Here is a 21,119-nt window from a genome sequence, read left to right as displayed (position 1 = left end):
TACCAGCTACTTGAAAAGCTGAGGTGGAAAGATTGCTTGAGCCCAGGAAGTCAAAGCTGCAGTGAGATGTGGTCCTGCCACTGTCCTCCAGGCTGGGTGACAAAGCGAGACCTTGCCTCTAAAACACACACACACACACAAAAACATGTTAAATAGAAAAGTAAATATGAAATTCCAGCAAAATTATCTCTCAATCTCCCGCAAGTCCTTGTGAAGAGCAAGGGGGGCTAGAAGGGATGTGTGAAATAGAAAAGAGGGAAGCAAGGTGGCCCAGAGTAAGCTAGGTTCACTCCCAGCAAGAGAAACTCTACTGTATGAAAAAGAAAAGAAAAGAGACCTGGTATATAGTCAGAGCGCTGACTACAAGGAAAGGATTAAAAGTCCATGAGTTGTCAGGCAGTGGTAAGAAAAAGGCATTGCTTCTGGGAAAGAAAAGGATAAAAGGGAAAGAATGGGTGTCCTTTGGAGACTAAGCAGTGGTGGGCAACAGAAGAGAGAGGGAAATGCAAGATCCTACAAAGCAAAGGAGAACCTAAACTGAGAATACATGATTCATGCCCAGCCTTATCAAAAAACAAAACAAAACCTTTAAAGAAACTGCATTTCACTCAGTGACAGAAGAGGGCACTCTTAACCTAGAAATCTTGTTAACCATCCTAAACCAGCAATTCTGTCCCTGGAATTAATGGACAAAAGCAGTTTGTATTTCATATATATATACACACACACACACACATATTATACATATATGTATATGTTACATATATGTATATTTAATATACATATATATTATACATATATGTATATTTGATATACATATATATAAAATTAAAACAATGCAGCTTGTAAAAAGCTCTACATTTTTTTAAACCCACAAACTGGGGTGTAGGGTGGTAGGGGAGTCCTATACATTAGTAAACTGAAATAAGTATTCTCAAGCATTTGGGGGTATGAAGAAAACTCTTTAAGTCAGAAATTTTAAAACGTTTTTTTTTCTTTTTGAGATGAAGTCTCATTCTGTCACCCAGGCTGAAGTGCAGTGGCACGATCTCTGCTCACTGCAGCCTCTGCTCACTGAACCCTCCTGGGTTCAAGTGACTCTTCTGCCTCAACTTCCTGAGTAGCTGGAATTACAGGTGTGCGCCACCATGCCTGGCTAATTTTTGTATCTTTAGTAGAGACGGGGTTTCACCATGTTGGCCAGGCTGGTCTTGAACTCCTGACCTCAAGTGATCTGCTCCCCTCAGCCTCCCAAAGTGCTGGGATTATAGGTGTGAGTCACTGAGCCAGGCCTAGAAAATTTAAAACTTAAAACATAAATGGACAAAAAACTAGGGAGGAAATGAAACAGGTGACTGAGTTCAGGGAAAGAAATGAAAATACAAAATCACATTAGAAATAATAAAGACTAAATTCCATGGTGCCTAAAGAAGGGTAGATTTAATTGAAGAAATACAGGAAAACAACTGAAAATAATTAAAATGAGATCAAAAAGAAGTTAAAAGGGTCAAAAATAAAGTGAATGAAGCGGAATACAGGCAAAGATCCAACATACGTATAATTAAATTATCTGAAGAAGATAAACAAGCATGAAACAGAATTAGTGTTTAAAACTATAATTCAAGATAACTTTACAAGAATAAAGAGGCCTGAGTAGAAATACTAAAGGGATACACTGGGTACCTGTGAAATCTGACTGCAAAATGGGGTGACAATCAACCCGAAAATGTATTCAAGTAAAACTATGAGATTTTAAAGATAAAGAAAGAAATCCTCAGGGTCTTCACTCAAAGAAATAAACAAATAAGATACAAGGGCAAAAGAATCGGGCTGCATCAGGCTTCTCAAAAGCTACATAGAAAGCAAGGCAACAAAAGAACTGAATCTTTTTAAGAAACTCAAATCAAGAAAGTGTGAATTAAGATTTTTATATCTAGCCAAGCTGCCTTTCAAGTGTCAAGGCTATAGAGAAACAATTCTAAATATCCAAGAACTCAAGGAACACTGTGCTCTTAAAGAATCTACTGGAAAATGAGCTTCATCCAAGAGATAAACTGGGGAAACTTCAGTAAAAGGATTGGTGATAAACATTTGCTATATTCAACTGTAGCTCTAAGACAAAAATAAAGATGGGGTGAGACAGAAGAATGATATATAAATGCTATATGTTTTCATAAAATAGAAATAATGCAACTGAAAAACTGAGAGGAAAAGGGACACAGAAAAAGGAAAATAGAATAAATCAGTTGTGTCAACAGTTGAATGTCATAAAGGCAATACATGAATTAAAGTATGCCATTAAAAACTGTCAAACCAGGCCAGGTGCAGTGGCTCAGACCTGTAATCCCAGCACTTTGGGAGGCCAAGGTAGGAGGATTGCTTAAGGCCAGGGGTTCAGTTCTAGCCTGGACAATATAGGGAGAACCTGTCTCTACTAAAATAAAAAATGAAAATAACAAAATTAGCCAAGCACGGTGGCTGTAGCCCCAGCTATTTGGGAAGCTGAGATTGGAGGATCACTTGAACCCAGGAGTTCAAGGCTGTAGTGAGCTATGATCATGCCACTGCACTGCAGCCTGGGAGTGAGACCCCATCTCAAAAAGAAAAAAAAACTGACAAACCAGCTGAGTGTGGTGGTTCACGCCTGTAATTCCAGCACTTTGGGAGGCCAAAGGTGGGAGGATCACTTGAGGTCAGAAGTTTGAGATCAGCTTGGGCAACAAAGTGAGACCTTGTCTCTACAAAAAGTTTTAAAATTAGCTGAGCACAGTGGCTTACGCCTCTAGTCCCAGCTACTCAGGAGGCTAAGGCAAAAGAATCACTTGATCCTGGGAGGTTGCGGCTACAGTGAGCGATGATCAATCCACTGCACTCCAGTGTGGGCAACAGGGCTAGATCCTGTCTTAAAAACAAACAAACAAACAAACAAACAAACAAACCTGACAAACCAGATGGTGAAAAGTTAAATGAGAAAACAGAAGGGAGTCAGGGCATTTTTTAAAGGTACAAAGGTAACCACTAGAAAAATATAAACCTTCCTTCAAAAATTAATAAATAAAAGCAAAGAAAATCTATCATACAGAGAAAGAAATGCAGAAAATATAACACAATACATATAGTAGTTGTAACATAAAATAATAGGACGGAGTTGAAACCATAAGAAAGTAGGCACTGCAATCCCTATATAAGACAAAGTAGAATTCAAATCAAAAAGCACTAAATATGACAAAGGACAATTTTTAATGCTAAAAGCCACAAGTCACAATGAAGATATAGTACAACTACCTTTGTAAAGCAAAAGAAAATATAAGAAAAGATATAATAACTATGAAAGCAGAAACTGGCCAGGCGCGGTGGCTCACACCTGTAATCCCAGCACTTTGGGAGGCCAAGGAAGGTGGATTACCTGAGGTCAGGACCAGCCTGGCCAACATGGTGAAACCCTGTCTCTACTAAAAATACAAAAATTAGCCAGGCGTGGTGGCACACGCCTGTAGTCCCATCTATTCAGAAGGCTGAAGCAGGAGAATCGCTTGAACCAGGGAGGCAGAGGTTGCAGCGAGCTGAGATTGTGCCACTATACTCCAGCCTGGGTGACAGAGCAAGATTCCATCTTTAAAAAAAAGAAAAAAAGAAAACAGAAATTAATGATATAGAGCAAGAATCAATAAGTTTTATCTATAAAGGGCCAGATAAGTAAATATTTTAAGCTTTCCAGGCTGACAGTTCTGTCAGAACTACTCAACTCTGCCTTTGTTCCAATAAAACTGTTTATGAAAACAGGTGACAGGCCAGATTTGTTCTGCAAGTCATAGTTTGTTAATCCCTGATATTGTGAGAGAGAAAAAAATAGTATGTCCAATTAATAAACCAAAATCTTAGAAAAACTAATAAAATAAACAAACCACTTAGCTAATTTAACTTAGAAAGGGGGCAGAAAATAAAGATAAAGGGAGAAATGATCACCGAGACAGAAGAAACTTCAGAAAGTTAAACAAAACTACTTTGCAGATCAGTGCGCAAATAAATTTTAAAACTTAGATGAAATAGGCAATTCCTTGGAAAATCTGGTTTACCAAAATTGACTCCATTAGACAGAAAAAGCTTAAACCGACCAATTTCCATAGAAAAAATTGAGAATGTCATCAAGGAACAACCCCACAGAAAAGCCCCATACCCAGATCATTTCATAGAATTTGATGGATTCTACCAAACCATCTAAAATCAGATAGTCCAAATGCTATGTGAATTGTCCCAGGCATAAATAATGAAGAAAACTTTACAAATTCTTTTTATGAAGAAAGGAAAATACCAATGCTTAAACCTGATAAAGATAGTGGAAAAAAAATAGAGAAAAGTGTAGACCAACATCACTTATAAATATTGGTGCAAAAATGCAAAAGAAAATATTAGTGAACAGAATCTAACACCACATAAGACAATACTCCATGACCAAGTGGGATATATTACAGGAAGGGGTAGGACTGCAAGAAAGGGAAAAACTTGAAATTATATCAAATTTTAAAATTATATGTAAATAAAAGTTTTTAAAATATCTTGTAGTTAGCTTTCCTTTGCATGGTACTAAGGAATATTTTAGACTAAAATGTATGTGATCCTTTCTCTGATTTCAGCCTAGGAGAGAACAGTTTTGGAGTCTGTCTGTACGCATGATTAGAAAATGAAGGTCCTAAAAAGAATGAGATGAATCTATTGCCTTCAGAGCCACTTAGAACCCATTTAGTGGAAGGCTCCAATTCTAAACAACATTCATCTTTATGAGTAAAGGTAATGGATATGGTCCCACTAAGCTGGATCTACAAGGTCACTATCTTATCTGTTAAAAGAGCAAACATTTACTCTCTCCATACTTGGCATATTCAGATGATTGTATATTCCATGTAAAATACATGCCAATTTCTGGCTTGACCAACTGCAAGTATGGGTTTCTTAGGCTTATGGTGTGTAAGAAAAGGAGGGAGACTTCAGGCACAACGCTTCAACCACAGAATGCTGTTATAATATTTATCATTCTGTGGAAAAATATCGGAAACAACATTAAATGATTTATGGTCTTTATTATCTTTTGTTCAGACTGTAATTCTGTGAAGAGGAATCCATTACAAGGAAGTTTTATCAAGTCCACATAGATCTCAAATTATGCACGCTGTTCAAAACCTGCAGCAGAAAGCCACCTTCAAAGTGATGGTTTTCTATCAGGGCTTTACTCCCCGGTAAGAGTGCTCTGTTCCTTCTCCTTGTAGGATTTTTTTAAATTTACCAACATTATTTTGGGAATATCTAAATGCATGCAATCTTCTGCTAAAAGGAACTGAAAAAAAGCATTCTTTTGTACATAAATAATAACAATTTTTAAATCTCTAATTAGAAGTAGCCTATATAGACAGTTGGCTTTGCAAGCTAAATATTGTCAAAAAGAATAGCTATAAATCAACTATCCTGAAAGCAAAGTTACTATTGTATAACTGCTCTATAAATAGTAGTATCATCTTAGTTATCCTTGATTTACATTTGGGGAGCAATTTATCTTAAAGAGGGCAACAGGATAAAGCTGGGAGCTTTACTGTTATTTTATTGAAATTTATTGAATTTTTTATTTGAAATTTTTCTTTAGACAAATTTGGTATTGGTTAGAACAACTGTGAAATTTTTCAAGCTAAACACCTGTGACTATATTATATGGAGAGGAATTCTGAGGGTTCAATCACCCATTCATCGGCAGAGCAGATTCAAACAATTCCCTTGGCTCAGCTCCCTAGGCTCAACCTTCCAACAGAGGAGGGCAGCCTTCAATTCAAGCACAAGTCCTTGTTATTCAATTGGCAGCACAGAACAATTGCTCCGTGGGTACTTATAAGAGAAAACAGTTGCTAGCTCAGTCACACCAAACATTCATCAAATCTCAGTTGAGGGAAACAATATTTAGAAAACAATGTTTGAAAGAAATGGACTCCAGTCATACCTCCAAATAATCTAAATAACCTAATCCTACCCCTGAATCAAGCCAGATCAGCAAACAGTAGGCATTTCTAATGCATCTTTTCTGCCACTCTACACTGAATTGTGCTTTTCTGTGTTCAGGGGAAATATAAAAAAAATAGCCTTATAAAATCCTCATAAAATGCTGCTCAGACACTGTCCTGTTTATGAGACCCCCTGGAATCAGAAATTCCTAACTGATTCTTAATGTTGAAAAAGAATTGTACTTCTGAAAAACACTGCTTCATTGTAACATTATGGACAATGCCATGGTTCCCTTTCTGGCTGGATGGGAAAACTTAAACCTAAATTTGTGAGGCACTAATGAACAAGTAAATAGGTTATAAAGGCATGAATTATTCTTAACCTTATTCCTATATTTTTTATGTCTCTGTTTTTGTTTTCTTTCTTCTTTAGCCTAGACATCTAACCTATTATCTTTTATTTTATATACCCATGCAGGTCACTTAAAGTCTTTCCTAGAAATAAAACAGAATATAAATACTCTTTTGTTTTAAAAAATTCTACATTTAATAACAATGTAATGAATCACAATGGAAAAGATCAATAGATTTGACTGTATGGCAATCTAAAACTTTTATATGTCAAAAACATCATAAACAAAATTGAAAGAAACCATAAAACAGAAGAAAGACAACATAAATAATAACCAAAGAAGTCATGCTCTTAGTATATGAATAAACTATCTATGTCCATAAGAACATGAAATTTGATCAATAAATAAAATAATGATGGTAAATCAACCAAGAAATTTGGACAAATTTTTCCTTCAAAACAAATGAATTTGAAGGAACCTAAAAGTAATTTAAATTGCTTTCCTAACATAGACTCCTACAACTATAATGGACCTTTCCTGTTCAAGATAATTACAGAGATCAGTGACCTTGCTTGAGTGTATCAAAGGTTGCTATTTACCTGTCTTTCCAGTTCCGTAAAGGAAAAGACAATTTTGGCTTCTCCTTATTCCCCATATGTTAATCCTCAAGGAAAGAACAGTATATACGTAACCTAACTGGTAGGAGACTGCCATTCCTTGAGTCACATTTCCAAGTAATAAGTTCATATATTACAGGTCGCCACCCAAACAAAATGCAGACTTGCTCTCTGGTACCCGCCTGTGCACAGGTACAAGGGGGACTCTGGGTATCTCCGGTCTTCAAGAGGTAAGTAACCAGTGTCTGCCACCACCCTTTCCTCTGCTTTTCAGCCTGAGACTGGGTGGGTAAGCCAGGCAAGGCTCCCTTCCAGAGCCACCTGCCCATATTTCCATGGGGAAAATAAGTAGGAAGTTCTACTTGGCCACAACAGCTAAACCTCATCCTTCAATATAGCTTTTACCTGAAATTCAGTGTTGGAGAGAGAGTTCCTGGAAACTTGCCCAGATCAATAAAGTTGATATTTGTCATTTATCTATCTGTTTGTCCTGTGCAATCTCATATGGAAAGGAGAGATAAGATTCAGTATCTCCCTGCAAAAGGCAGATATACTCATTGGGGTCTTGAGTATAAAGATAAGAGCTGCCACAGGGGAGTAAGGCACCATGAGGGAAAATGACAGCTCCTAATCTCTGCAACTGGAATTCAGGAACAGATGAGGTAGGTAAATATCTGATTACCAGGAAAACTTTGCAAATCAGACAAAGCTCTAAGACACTGGGTTTTTAGGCAGGAGCAGATGGAATTATTTTAGCTTCCACTTTTTTCTTTTAGTCTTTCTTTTCTTATTATGTCTCTGCCTGCAAGAGCTTTGATATTGCCCAGGAGTAGCTAAGGTTTATGTGGTTAGAGCAAGGCAACTCAAAATGTAGACTGACAATATCAGCAAGGCCTGAAAGCTTGCTAGAAATGAAAATTTGCTCCCCTCTCCAAAGGCCTACTGAATCAGAACCTCTGGGATGTGGCCCAGGAACCTGTGTTTTCATAAGCTCTCCAGGTAATTGCTATATTTGCTAAAGTTTAATATGCACAGAGGGAGCAATAGTGGGAGGTTTTAAAGAGCATTTTGGGGAGCTAGATATTAGTAGACAACACTAGATTAGCTTGCCAAAATTCCGTTTCTCTTTATATCGTTTGGAATTTCATCCAGGGCTAAGGAGAGAACCGCAGGAAGATTGGATCCATGGCTTCTCCACAGGCTGAGTTCACTCCCACACCAAGGTCTTTTAAATGGCCCTAGATGATCTGTTTCACAGAAACTCAGACTGGGGATTCTAGATAAGAAATTGTTTGGGAGTTAAAGTAGAAAAAAAGTCCAGTGGAATTATTACAAACTCAAATGCTAAAAAGAAATAACAAAAAGTGTATACCTAGAACTCTGTTCCTAGAAATGAGATTTTCCCCATCTCTGAAAAAAGAATGAAATCAGTTTCCAAAACAGGTTTTGTTCTCACAGATAGGATAAGATTTAGGGAGAAAGGATAAGATTAGGGAGAATGAAATCAAGTGGAGGAAATAACACTAAGAAGAAAATTTGAAATCATATTGGCTCAGTTAGAAAAATATGACAAGGAAAAGTTTTAAATAGGGGAACGAGAATAGGCATTAATGAGAACTCTTCGTTTCTTCCTTAATAACTGGAACTGTGATACTCCAAAGCTAGAGAAATGTGAACATGTTTAAAAACAGAATGATCAGTGTAGAATTCTTCAAGCATCACTAAGTGAGTTTCAAGGTGGCATTGTTTTTGTAGATGAGGCAACAGGTATTGCAGCGGCTATAAGGGCATCTGCCTGAGAAATAGAGCTGTATTAAACAATGTCCAGGGAGAATGACAATTGATCAAGCCCAGGCTGGGGTTTAGGCTGAACTGATAGAAAGAAATGCCTCCTAGTGAAAATGAAAGTGGGAAGGTTTTTTTTTTTTTTTTTTTTTAGACGGAGTCTTGCTCTGTCATCCAGGCTGGAGTGCAGTGGCGCAATCTCGGCTCACTGCAAGCTCCGCCTCCCGGGTTCACGCCATTCTCCTGCCTCAGCCTCCCTAGAAGCTGGGACTACAGGCGCCCACCACCACGCCCAGCTAATTTTTTTGTATTTTTAGTAGAGACCGGGTTTCACCATTCGCCAAGACAGTCTCGATCTCCTGACCTCGTGATCTGCCCGCCTCGGGCTCCCAAAGTGCTGGGATTACAGGCGTGAGCCACCATGCCCGGTGGAAGAAGGTATTTTAACACTGGATGTTTGCAGCAGGTCCAGAGCTCTGTGACATCATTCTTTCTCTACAGAGACCTCAGAGGCAGATTCCAAAGTAATATGTGAGGAGAACAAAAATCTAAGTCTGAAAACAAAAAGCAAATATAGAGAAGGAAAATACTAAGACCTAGAAAAGGTATGAGCCCTACCTGGCAATAAAGAAGGAACAGAAACAACTTAGATGGAAGGGTAAAGGCTTAGACCTGAGCAGGACCTGCTAAGTAAGAATGTTCTCAGAGGGACCTTGAACATTGCAGGCTTATCTCTTATACAGAAAAGGAAGCGGGAACAAGAAGAAGTGTTTCAGTTCCCATCAAAGAAGCACCGACCATTTAAGTCTTGGAAATTCAATTCCAAGAAGCTAGGGCTTGGGTGAAATGCCACTAGTCCAGGGGATTTCCTGGACCTCATCAGACCAGTGAAAGTTCAGGTTCTGGAAACCCAACAGCAGCTCACAGATCAGCTGAGGGTAATTCCCCATGGGAGACAAAAGGGAAAATCTCCTAACCAGGAAGTAGGACTCACAGGCAGACATTCAATAATAGGACCCTGTGGAGTCCAGAACTAAAACAATTTAGGGAATCTTTCTGGGTTTATAGAAATTCAGAGAAAAGAGTGAGAAATGGAGACAGGAAAGGAAGCATGCAAGACAATGTATCTCACTTGAAGAGTTTCCTAAGATAAATATGGGGTGTCCTGCCCAGAAAGAAGGGAGGCTCTTTCACTAAACAGATAAAGATCTTCAGCAATGGTGAAGCTTCGGTAGAAATAGGGCTCAAGGGAGCAATGAAAATGGAAAGGTTCTAAATCCCTGGAACGGGCATCAAGAAAGACCCAGAGCCACCACTGCAAATGTCTAAAATTTTCAAGGAGAGTACAAAATGAATCCAACTACCCTGATAAGAAGACATTTCCCAATCTACGTTTAATTTGACACGTGGTAAACTCCAAACTGCTTGGTAACCTACAGAGGGTGAACTATGGCATGCTACATTCTACTTACTACTAGTAATTTAGGGAGGCAAAGGAGAAGATAACAACAGGCTTCTTTCTGAACTTAACACCAAGGGCCTCTCATTTATTATACTCATGCTAGAGTTTAGACCTCATCTCTCACTACTGTCCCCAGCTCTCTGCTCCAGCCATACTGGTTTCCATGACATTCCTAGAATATGCCAAGGATGTGCCTGCTTCAAAACCTCAGCATTTGCCACTCCCCTGTACACCAAAGGAGTAGCATCTATTACAAAACAAGATTCCTTGGTTTCAACAGCTAGAACACACTCTCCATTCAGCAGGACACTCTGGCTGAGATTCAGCAGAAAAGATGTAGGATAGAAAAAATTGGGGACTCCATGCCTTTACATATTAGTTTATTTTACAAGGAGAGGTGGATTTTATTTATTCTTTATTTCTGTATCTGAGACGATCTTGCTCTGTTGCCCAGGCTGAAGTGCAGTGACGCAATCTCAGCTCACTGCAGCCTCAACCTCCCAGGCTCAAGAGATCCTCCCACCTCAGCCTCCCAAGTAGCTGGGAACACAGGTGTGTGCCACCACACCCAGCTAATTTTTGTATTGTTTATAGAGACAGGGTTTCACTATGTTTCCTAGGCTGGTCTCAAACTCCTGAGCTCAAGCAATCCACCCGCCTCAGCCTCCCATAGTGCTGGAATTACAGACGTGAGCCACTATACCCAGCCAGATTTTATTTATAGATTTTTATTTCTCTAAGAATTGAATAATTGGAGGGAATTCATATTCAATTTGCGAGCATTACTATGCAGCTGAAAATGTGTTGGGGGGGTAGGTTTATGTTGTCATGAGGTGCTCCTTGTGCAACCTCTGCTGATACAGACAGGACAAGGTGCTAGGCTCAATCTGATATGAAAAATAGGATAAAAACTGAAGCCGGACACGGTGGCTCACACCTGTAATCCCAGCACTTTGGGAGGCTGAATTGGGAGACCTCACCTGAGGTCAGGAGTTCGAGACCAGCCTGGCCAACATGGTGAAACCATGTATCTACTAAAAATACAAAAATTAGCTGGGCATGGTGGTATGCGCCTGTAGTCCCAGCTACTCGGGAGGCTGAGGCAGGAGGATCGCTTAAGCCCAGGAGATGGAGGTTGCAGTGAGCCAAGATGGCACCCAGCACTCCAGCTTGGGTGACAGAGCGAGACGCCATCTCAAAAAAAAAAAAAAAAATGAAGTTTCAGCCTCAAGTGCTATGTGGCCCTCATGAGAGTCTAACACATTTCAGAGTCTTTTTTTTTTTTTTTTTTTTTTTGAGATGGAGTTTTGCTCTTGTTGCCCAAGTTGGAGTGCAGTGGCGCAATCTCAGCTCACTGCAACCTCCGCCTCCTGGATTCAAGTGATTCTCCTGCCTCAGTCTCCCGAGTATCTGGGGTTACAGGCACACACCACCACACCTGGCTAATTTTTTGTATTTTTAGTAGAATCAGGGTTTCATCATGTTAGCCAGGCTAGTCTCGAACTCCCGACCTCAGGTGATCCACCCGCCTCAGCCTCCCAAAGTGCTGGGATTACAATCATGAGCTACCACACCCGGCCCAGAGTCTTCTAAATGCAAAGGCCAAACTGCCCACCCTGACCCACAAAAGCAGTGGTGAATATCACAGAGAGGCCTCAGGGAGGTAGCAGCAGGACCTACCCTCTTCTGCTGTTTTCCCTCAAAGGGGCAGCCTCTTCTGGTTGCCCATAAATTTGTCTGATAAACTCACAGGATTAAAGAACAAAAGAAATAGTAGTGATGGCTGCACTACAGCCATCCCACTAGGGGGAGCTGTGGAGTTAATACAGTTGGCACCTAGGTGGCTTCCTCAAAAGGCTGCAAGGGAAGAATTTCTAAGCAGCCTGACCTTAATCAGGCCTCTGTTCTCTATGTCAAGTTAATGTGCTTATACATGGCCCAGTCCTGAGGCCATTTTGCCTGCCAGTGCCTGACACAGTGGGACCCACGTTTCTGTCTCCCGGAAGTTGGTTCTAGTTGCCAATAATGAATACCCTTAGGGTTCAGTTGTCTTAAATTTGGGGTGAGAGACAAAATGCTTCACAAAATTCTCAATTTAGGACTTCCAGGGAGCTCTGAATAAATCAGTTCACCCTTGGTCTGTGCCCTCTACGAGCCAGTACCCTGCAGGGAAGGGGATAAGTGGTAAGGTTCAGGCATCCTGAACCCCAGACACAGCTAACAAAGTTTGTTAGACCTGGAACCCCTGTCTCTTGACTCCCAGACTAGCACTCTTATGCCCCCTCCCACACACTGCATAGCTCAATTCACATAGGCAATTTGTCCTGAGGCACAAGAAAGAGAGACATCTACACCCACCTGCTGGGGGAGTTGCTATTGTTATTTGCACCGAGTGCCCCTTAGGAGATCCCAGCAGGGTCACGTTCACTGTATAATCAGTCGCAGGGTACAGATCCAAACACACTACAGGCGCTCGCTCCCACGTTGTGAAGTTAAATGATGTTGCGTGACAAAAGTTATCCAGATACCACCTCTGACCCAGAACGGTAAACTGCATGAGATTAAAAGAAAGTGTTGCATTAAATTTTCCGTTGGCTAACAGGTGCCTAGACTATTAGCAAAATGGAGTTAAAGCAAGAAAGTTCCTTTTATTTATCCTTGCCTACTTATAATTATTTTTAAGACAGTAGCAAGCTAACCTGAAGAAGGACTTTACAAAGCTACCTTACCTGTCCTCACAATCAGATATAGGACCAAGCTTAAAATGCATTAACTACATCTCAGATGAAGAAAATGTTAGTCTATTCTAAAATAATCCCTTGATTATCACCCAAATGAAAGAGATTACATTGGAGCTAATGGGCAAAATTTTTTTTTCTCCTTCCCTTCTGAATAGTTCTCTCTCTCTCTCTCTCTCTCTCTCTCTCTCTCTCTCTCTCTTTTCTGAGACAGAGGCTAGTTCTGTCACCCAGGCTGGAGTGCAGTGGTACAATCTTAGTTCACAGCAATCTCAAACTTCTGGACTGAAGTGATCCTCAGCTTCCCGAATAGTTGGAACTACAGGCACGCGCCACCACACCTAAGTAATTATTGGATAATTATTTTTACAATTTATTTGTAGAGACAGAATCTTACTTTGTTGCCCAGGCTGGTCTCGAACTCTTGGCCTCAAGCAATCCTCCCACCTCAGCCTCCCAAAGTGCTGGGAATATAGGTGTGAGCCACTGCATCCAGCCAAAATTCTTTTAATTTCTTTTCATTGTAAGAAATCCATGGACAAGCCTCATAGAACAGTGTACTTAAACTAGGTGGGTTCCTTAACCCTGCCCATGGAGGGGAAAAAAAACAAAAACATATGGGGACCACCCCAGATTATGCATTCAAAGCAAATGCCATGGTACTTCACTGGATCCTTCCTGTTAGACCTCTGGTAAAAGGGCTTTTGATCCGTGGAGTCATATCACACAAATCATCCTCTACGCACTGCCAGCTCCAGCAGGGAGTTATAGGGAAAAAACTTTCGTGAAGGTCCCATAAGTAATATGATCAGCCCTTGATCAGTTAGTGTGCATTAGCTGGTGGAGACATATGCTCAGTGTTGCCACTGATGCTAGCACCATTGTCTATACCACCCGCAATCCGTCCTTATTCCCTCACTCTTCTCTATCAATTTCCACAGTCATCCAAGACCCTGACACGTGGTTCATAAGGATTCTTCTCTCTCAAACTCTTTGAATTCTCTTGGATAACTTAAAGGTCCTTACAGGTAAACCATCAAATATTGGCCTCAGAGTTCTTAGAGCTCAATGCTATGAACTTCCTTCACTCCACCTCTGCCACCCATATCCATGGCCACAACCTAGACTGTGCTATCGTCGGAGCTGTTCCCCCACGGTCTAGCAGTCCCCTATTCTTTTGAACCACTTACTAGTGAGGCATAATGTGTTCATGCGTGTTTAGGCAATATGTCTATTCTCTTTAGCAAAACACTTTTAAATATTGACTTTTTTCCAGTCAATTTAAGAGTGTTTCACATGTCACACAAATTAACCTTTAACTTTTTTTTTTTTTTTTTTTTGAGACAGAGTCTCGCTCTGTCGCTCAGGCTGGAGTGCAGTGGCACGATCTTGGCTCACCGCAGGCTCCACCTCCCAAGTTCATGCCATTCTCCTGCCTCAGCCTCCCGAGTAGCTGGGACTACAGGTGCCTGCCACCACGCCTGGCTAATTTTTTGTATTTTTAGTAGAGATGGGGTTTCACTGTGTTAGCCAGGATGGTCTCCATCTCCTGATCTCGTGATCCACCTGTCTCAGCCTCCCAAGGTGCTGGGATTACAGGCGTGAGCCACTGCGCCCGGTCAATTCCTACTTATTTTCTATGACTCAGTATAACAGTCTTTGCTTCTGGTTAAAAAAATTGTACCTGGGCCTGGCAAGTGGCTCACATCTGTAATCCCAGCACTTTGGGAGGCCAAGGCAGCTGGATCACTTGAGGTCAGGAGTTCGAGACCAGCCTGGCCAACATGACAAAACCCCATCTCTACTAAAACTACAAACATTAGCTGGGCATGGTGGCGCATGCCTGGAATTCCAGCTACTAGGGAGGCTGAGGCAGGAGAATTGCTTGAACCTGGGAGAGGGAGGTTGCAGTGAGCCAAGATCACACCACTGCACTTCAGCCTGGATGACAGAGCAAGACTCCATCTCAAAAAAAACAAAAAAATTGTACCTGGAACCACACACACTTACAAATAAAATCTCTCTTTTTATACTTATTTACTCTTATTATTCCATTATTAATTTACTTTTTGTCAAAGCACTCATTATACCATATTGTAGTTGCCTGTTTACCTATATATTCTATTAGCTTGAATTGGAAACTTCCAGGTCCTAATACGTGATATCCTTTTGGTAAATAGAATAAATTAATTAATTTTGACCTGGGCGCAGTGGCTCACACCTGTAATCCCAGCACCTCGGGAGGCCGAGGTGGATGGATCACTTGAGGTCAGGAGTTCGAGACCAGCCTAGCCAATATGGTGACACGATGTGTCTACTAAAAATACAAAAATCAGCAGGGCATAGTGGTGCACGCCTGTAATCCCAGCTACTTGAGAGGCTGAGGCACAAGAGTCGCTTGAATTTGGAAGGTGGAGGTCACAGTGAGCCAAGATTGCCCCACTGCACTCCAACCTGGGTAACAGAGCAAGACTCCGTCTCAAAAAAAAAAAATTTTTTTTTGGCCAGGTGTGGTGTCTCACGCCTGTAATCCCAGAACTCTGGGAGGCCGAGGCGGGTGGATCACGAGGTCAGGAGATCGAGACCATCCTGGCTAACACAGTGAAACCCCGTCTCTACTAAAAAATACAAAAAATTAGCTGGGCGTGGTGGCGGGCGCCTGTAGTCCCAGCTACTCGGGAGGCTGAGGCAGGAGAATGGTGTGAACCCGGGAGGCGGAGCTTGCGGTGAGCCAAGATGGCGCCACTGCACTTCAGCCTGGGCGACAGAGCAAGACTCCCTCTCAAAAAAAAAAAAAAAAAAAAAAATTTTTATGTAATACTTACTGAATTTACTGTCCACCAGATGACTTGCTAGGCACTAAAAATGACACAAAAATAAATCTCAGTTCCTGCCTGAATTTACTTATCATTTTACTCATGATGTTTAAGAAAATATCAAGTTAAATGAGGACCAATAGCCATCCAATGAGTTCCTTAAAATTCCATGCCCAGGTGGGCAGATCATCTGAGGTCGGGAGTTCAAGACCAGCCTGACCAACATGGAGAAACCCCGTCTCTACTAAAAATACAAAATTAGCCAGGTATGGTGGCGCATGCCTACAATCCCAGCTACTCAGGAAGGCTGACACAAGAGAATCGCTTGAACCCAGGAGGCCGAGATTGCAGTGAGCCAAGATCACGCCACTGCACTCCAGCCTGCACAACAAGAGTGAAACTCAGTCTAAAAAAAAACCACACACACACATTCCATGCCCAAATGTGAATCTGATAGCAAAATAAGCTGTATTATTTAATGCATTAAAATAAAATATGAGCTTGAAATGCCAGGCACAGAAAATGATAGCAAGTCACCAAATATAGTATCTTGCTTCAAGTTAGTTCCTCATTTACATCCATCTCACATCTCACATCCATCTCTAGAAACAAAAATCACAAACTGTCTAGAAGTTCATTCATTTTTAAATACTTTGGATACTTACTTGGAGATCACCCAAAGTTTTAAATGACACAATTCTTTAATAGACAGCATAAGAGATCTCCTTACTTGGTACATGTGTTCTGATCCAACTTTCCTAGAATGCCTGTTCAGTTGCAAACAAGTTTCATTAAATATTGAAATATTGAATATTCCATCATCTTCTAAGAGATCATCTTCTAAAAGACAAGAGAGAAACTTATAGTTTGCACCAAATTAGCAAAATGCATCACTGCTGAATGCAAGTGAAACTCTGACACCTTAAGAGAGCCAATTGGGTGTTTAAGAGGAATAATATTAAATCTGGCATCAATGGACTTATCTTCAAGTCCTGGCTCTCCAACTTCTCAATTGTAATTACCTTAGCTAAGTCACTGAACCTCAGTCTTCCTGTTTGTAAAAGCAAGTAATTCAGCTTGCTTTTCTTATGTCACAGGCCGCTTAGATAAGCAAATGAAACATTTAATAATTGCCATAAAATAATAAAGAAAGCTGTGATATTTTTAGAAAGTTAATCCTGTCACTTGGATTGTCCATAGTAAAATGTCATGAAGGTAAGCATAGCAGTAGCCAGGAAGTCTGAGAATAAGGAAAGTGGCAAATAAAAATCAAAGGCTATAGATTTAAACTCTCAGAGCAAGTGCTTTCCAACCTAGAAAATAACCAGAAAGTAGATGACCAAGCAAGAGGAAATTTGCTTTCACAGCACACAGTATTTCAAGAGCTACTCAGCTGAGTACTAAGGCAATAAAATAATCAGAAAGCAGACTTGTTTTAACCATTGTACAGAAAAAATGTCATTTCATACCTCCTGTAGTCTAATTCATTCTTACAATGTTCTATTTTCTTAATGTAGTCTAAAAGGATAGATTTGTTACTAATGAATTAAAGAAATAACAGAGTCAGGAATAACATCAGTGATTTTCAAGAAAAAGTAAATTTCCTAACAAACAAGACTGTACTTTTTCTACCAATGGGAAAGGTGTAAATGTCTACCAAAGAGAAGCTATTTTATAACTACCTTTAATGTGTATTTCTCCTGTGGGAGTTTCTGCTACCTAAGAATGAGAACAATAAATTATTTTAGTCAAGATCAGAATTGTCCACAGCATTTTCAATATCACTGACATATTCAGCACAAGGCAACTAGCTGGGGAAAATATTCCTGCCTATAATTGGAAAGTGTAGAAAGATGGTTATGAGAGAGAATTTGAAGACCTATCATATGTGCTCTCCTTTGTCTTCACAATTTTTATTTAACAGATTTCATAAGGACATCAGAAATGAAAATGGTCACATGTATGCATGCGATTTTGAGGAACACCAAGTGTCTGCATGTAAGAAATGCATGTATGTAAGAAATACCACATAAAGCTTTTGTCTCTGTACAGGCAGAACAGAAGCAGAAGTACTGTCTGCACAGTTCATATCTCAATATGATTTTCACATAAGATAGTCATTATCGTCTGAATTCAGGGGAAGATGGCAATGTGAACAAAGGCATCTGGCTCCCACTTCCCACGCCCAAGCCTGACAGAAGTGATGGAGAATAAGTAAAAATGGGTCAAAATTTGCATCTGGGTTGGAAAGAAGGGTCGGTTGCCATACACAAGGCGGAAACATGAAGACATTTCAGCTTAGCACAGTATGGAAGAGCCCGGGCTAAAGAAAGACCCTAAGACCTACGGTGCAACCTGGCTTCCAAGCAAAGGAATGTAGTCCCAAAGTTTCAAAAGAAAGAACTGGAGGAGAACTAGAGCCCATGGAAAAATCAAAACAGGTCACAGGACAAATCAATGACCCATGCTCTATCTGGAGCCATTTAGCCCAGTGGTTCCCAAACTGCACCTCAGAATCACCCAGACATCTGCAGATTTGAAGTAATGCTTTGACATCTGTATTTTTTTAAGAGTTCACCTGACAGTTCTTCTTCTCTCTCTCTCTTTTTTTAAACAGGGTCTCACTCTGTCACCCTGACTACACTGCAACCTCCACCTCCTGGGCTCAAGCAATCCTCCCACCTCAGCCTCCTGAGTAGCTAGGACTACAGGCATACACCACCAAGCCCAGCTAATTTGGGGGGTTTCTTTTGTAGAAATAGGGTTTCACCATGTCCCCAGGCTGGTTTCAAACTCCTGGACTCAAGCCATCCACCTGCCTCAGTCTCCCAAAGTGCTGGGATTACAGGCATGAACCACCACATCCCTAACCTCACCAGGCAATTCTGATAGGCAATCAGGTATATATTAAAAATAATAGTATATATACTACTATTGCTACTGCTAATAATAATAATAGTAATAATAATAATAATAATAATAGCCCTTCTGTAGCCCACTGTAGATTAGTAACAGGGAAGGACTTCGAAGTAGAGGCCTCAGGACCTGAAGGTACCATCTGGCAGAGAGGCTGGGTTAACAGAAAGGGCTTGCCTCTTTCCTGCCTTGGTAGGCTGTAATGCCATAAAGAAGCCAGGCCCAAAGCCAACAACTTCACCAATCATAGCAAAATGCTCAGAAACAAAGCACAGGGTGGTGGGCTTTCTCACAGCTGCTGCCCAAAGGACACTGGATCACCCAACCAGCAGAAAATCCATTCATACTGAGATCTGATATAAACATACTAACATTATCCAATGGAAAGGAAGATCAAAGGGAAGGCCATCCATTTTATTATGAGGGAAATATCAGACCTAGACTGAATTTTTATCTTCTAAGGATAAATAATCCAGAAGGGTGGGAAAAAAACTGCAAAATGATTCTACAAAGAAGGAGAGGGAAGGAAAGGAAGATTGTGCTCGGGAGGCAAAGAACAAGCATATTTATAAACAAGAAAATATGGAGCAATGGTAAAATTAGGTAGCATCTGTTTTGTATGGTAAATAAAATTTTTTAAAATAGATTCAAACAAGAGATAAAGGATGAGATAATAAGAGAACGTGACAGCAGAGAGGAAACTGGTAGAGAGAAGCAAAAATAAAAAGGGAACTAGATGAGACCCAAAGAAAAGGAAATGAAAGTGCAACAGCAGAATTTAAAGTGCATTGGAAATGGTAAAGATAGGAAATGTCAATGCAAAAATGCATATTTGCGTAAGTGCACATAGAGAACAAGCTTGTTATATATTCAAAGAAGGCAGAGGAAAAAGACATGGACAATAAAAAGGAGAAAATGGGAAACCCATGTGGACGAACAAGCAATTCCACATAGGGATATTTGAAGAGCAAAAAACAAACTTTTCTTAAAAAAGCAATAATCAGAGATGTAATAAAAGAAAATGTTCCTAATATATAGTTAAGCCAAATTCTAAAGACCAACAAACTCACAGGGGGCTGGGCAAGGTGGCTCATGCCTGTAATCCCAGCACTTTGCGAGGCCAAGATGAGTGGATCACTTGAGGTCAGGAGTTTGAGATCAGTCTGGCCAACATGGTGAAACCCTGTCTCTACTAAAAATACAAAAATTATCTGGGTGTGGTGACACACACCTGTAATCCCAGCCACTCGGGAGGCTGAGGCACGAAAATCTCTTGAGCCCAGGAGGTGAAGGTTGCAGTGAGCCAATATCACACCACTGCACTCCAGCCTGGGTGACAAAATAAGACTCAGTCTCAAAACAACAACAACAACAACAGCAACTCACAGGGTACTTGGAAAACTTAGTGCAAAACATGAACATTTCCATCTGCCCACTACCCAGACAGAGGTTTCATGAAGGAAGAGACTTCTGTGTCACTATCGAATTCTCAATGCCTAAAAAACATCAGACACATAATAGGTGGTCAATAAACATTTGCCAGGTACATTAATAAATGATTAATGTCTTAAATTTTATGGCTAAAGAAGCCTTCATGATACATAAGCTGAAAATCAAATAGCTTACATAGAATTTTTTTATATTTTATTTATTTATTTGAGACAGTCTCGCTCTATCACCCAGGCTGGAGTGCAGTGGTGTGATCTTGGCTCACTGCAACCTCCGCCTCCCGTGTTCAAGCAATTCTCGTGCCTAAGATTCTCAAGTAGCTGGAACTACAGGCACGCACCACCGCCACCATCCGCCCCACCGCCGGCTAATTTTGTAATTTTGGTGTTATGCCATGTTGATCCTGGCCTCAGGTGATCTGCCCACCTAAGCCTCCCAAAGTGCAGGGATTACAGGCATGAGCTACTGCACCTGGCCAGGATTTAAAAAAAAAAAGAAAATCACACCTTCTTCTAACTCTTCTTTCAAAGCTTCCAGTTCCCAATGTCAATATGAAATACTTCTAGAATTCCAAGAACAAAAGTTTATGACCCAACAATTTTATCTTCAATCAAGCTCTCATTCACATGTGAAGGCAACAAAAGACATTCTCAGATCATCATGGACTCAGAAAGTATCCCATTGCCTCCCTGAGGAGCAGGCAAATCACCCTACAGAGAGAGAAATAGAGATAGAGAAATAATAGAGAATGTGGTTTGAAAAGACTGTCAATAAGCACTGAAACTATTAAAACATGTACCCAAGGTTAAATCATTGCTACCAAGGTTTCTATAAATCAATATAAGAGTGAGCTCTTTGAAGAGATAACACATGTTAAAAATAAGAAACTGGTAATATAATGCCATACTAAACCAATAACCTAAGAGGAGAGAGAGGGGAAGAAATAAAAGGGAGTTTTGTAAATAAAAGGAATGCTAACTTATCTCTTCAGGGAAAAGT

General features: G+C 40.4%; 1 protein-coding gene across 7 annotated transcripts in view; it reads right to left on the bottom strand.

Annotated features, from left to right (window-relative positions):
- The window catches only part of SUSD1 (sushi domain containing 1), a 136,528-nt gene that overhangs the window by 47,199 nt on the left and 68,210 nt on the right, over positions 1-21,119 (bottom strand). For 6 of the 7 annotated variants that reach the window (XM_050762024.1, XM_050762023.1, XM_050762021.1 and 3 more), the window contains exons 9-10: positions 16,486-16,595; positions 12,560-12,752 (exon numbers count right to left, since the gene is read on the bottom strand). In XM_050762024.1, coding sequence (XP_050617981.1) covers positions 12,560-12,752; positions 16,486-16,595 — 303 coding nt within the window. The remainder of the gene's footprint in view (positions 1-12,559; positions 12,753-16,485; positions 16,596-21,119) is intronic. The other variant, XM_050762022.1, reaches the window with a different exon arrangement.

Source organism: Macaca thibetana, chromosome 15 (genome assembly GCF_024542745.1).
Source record: "Macaca thibetana thibetana isolate TM-01 chromosome 15, ASM2454274v1, whole genome shotgun sequence".
Lineage (NCBI taxonomy): Eukaryota > Metazoa > Chordata > Mammalia > Primates > Cercopithecidae > Macaca > Macaca thibetana.
This window is presented reverse-complemented; position numbering and strand designations above follow the sequence as displayed.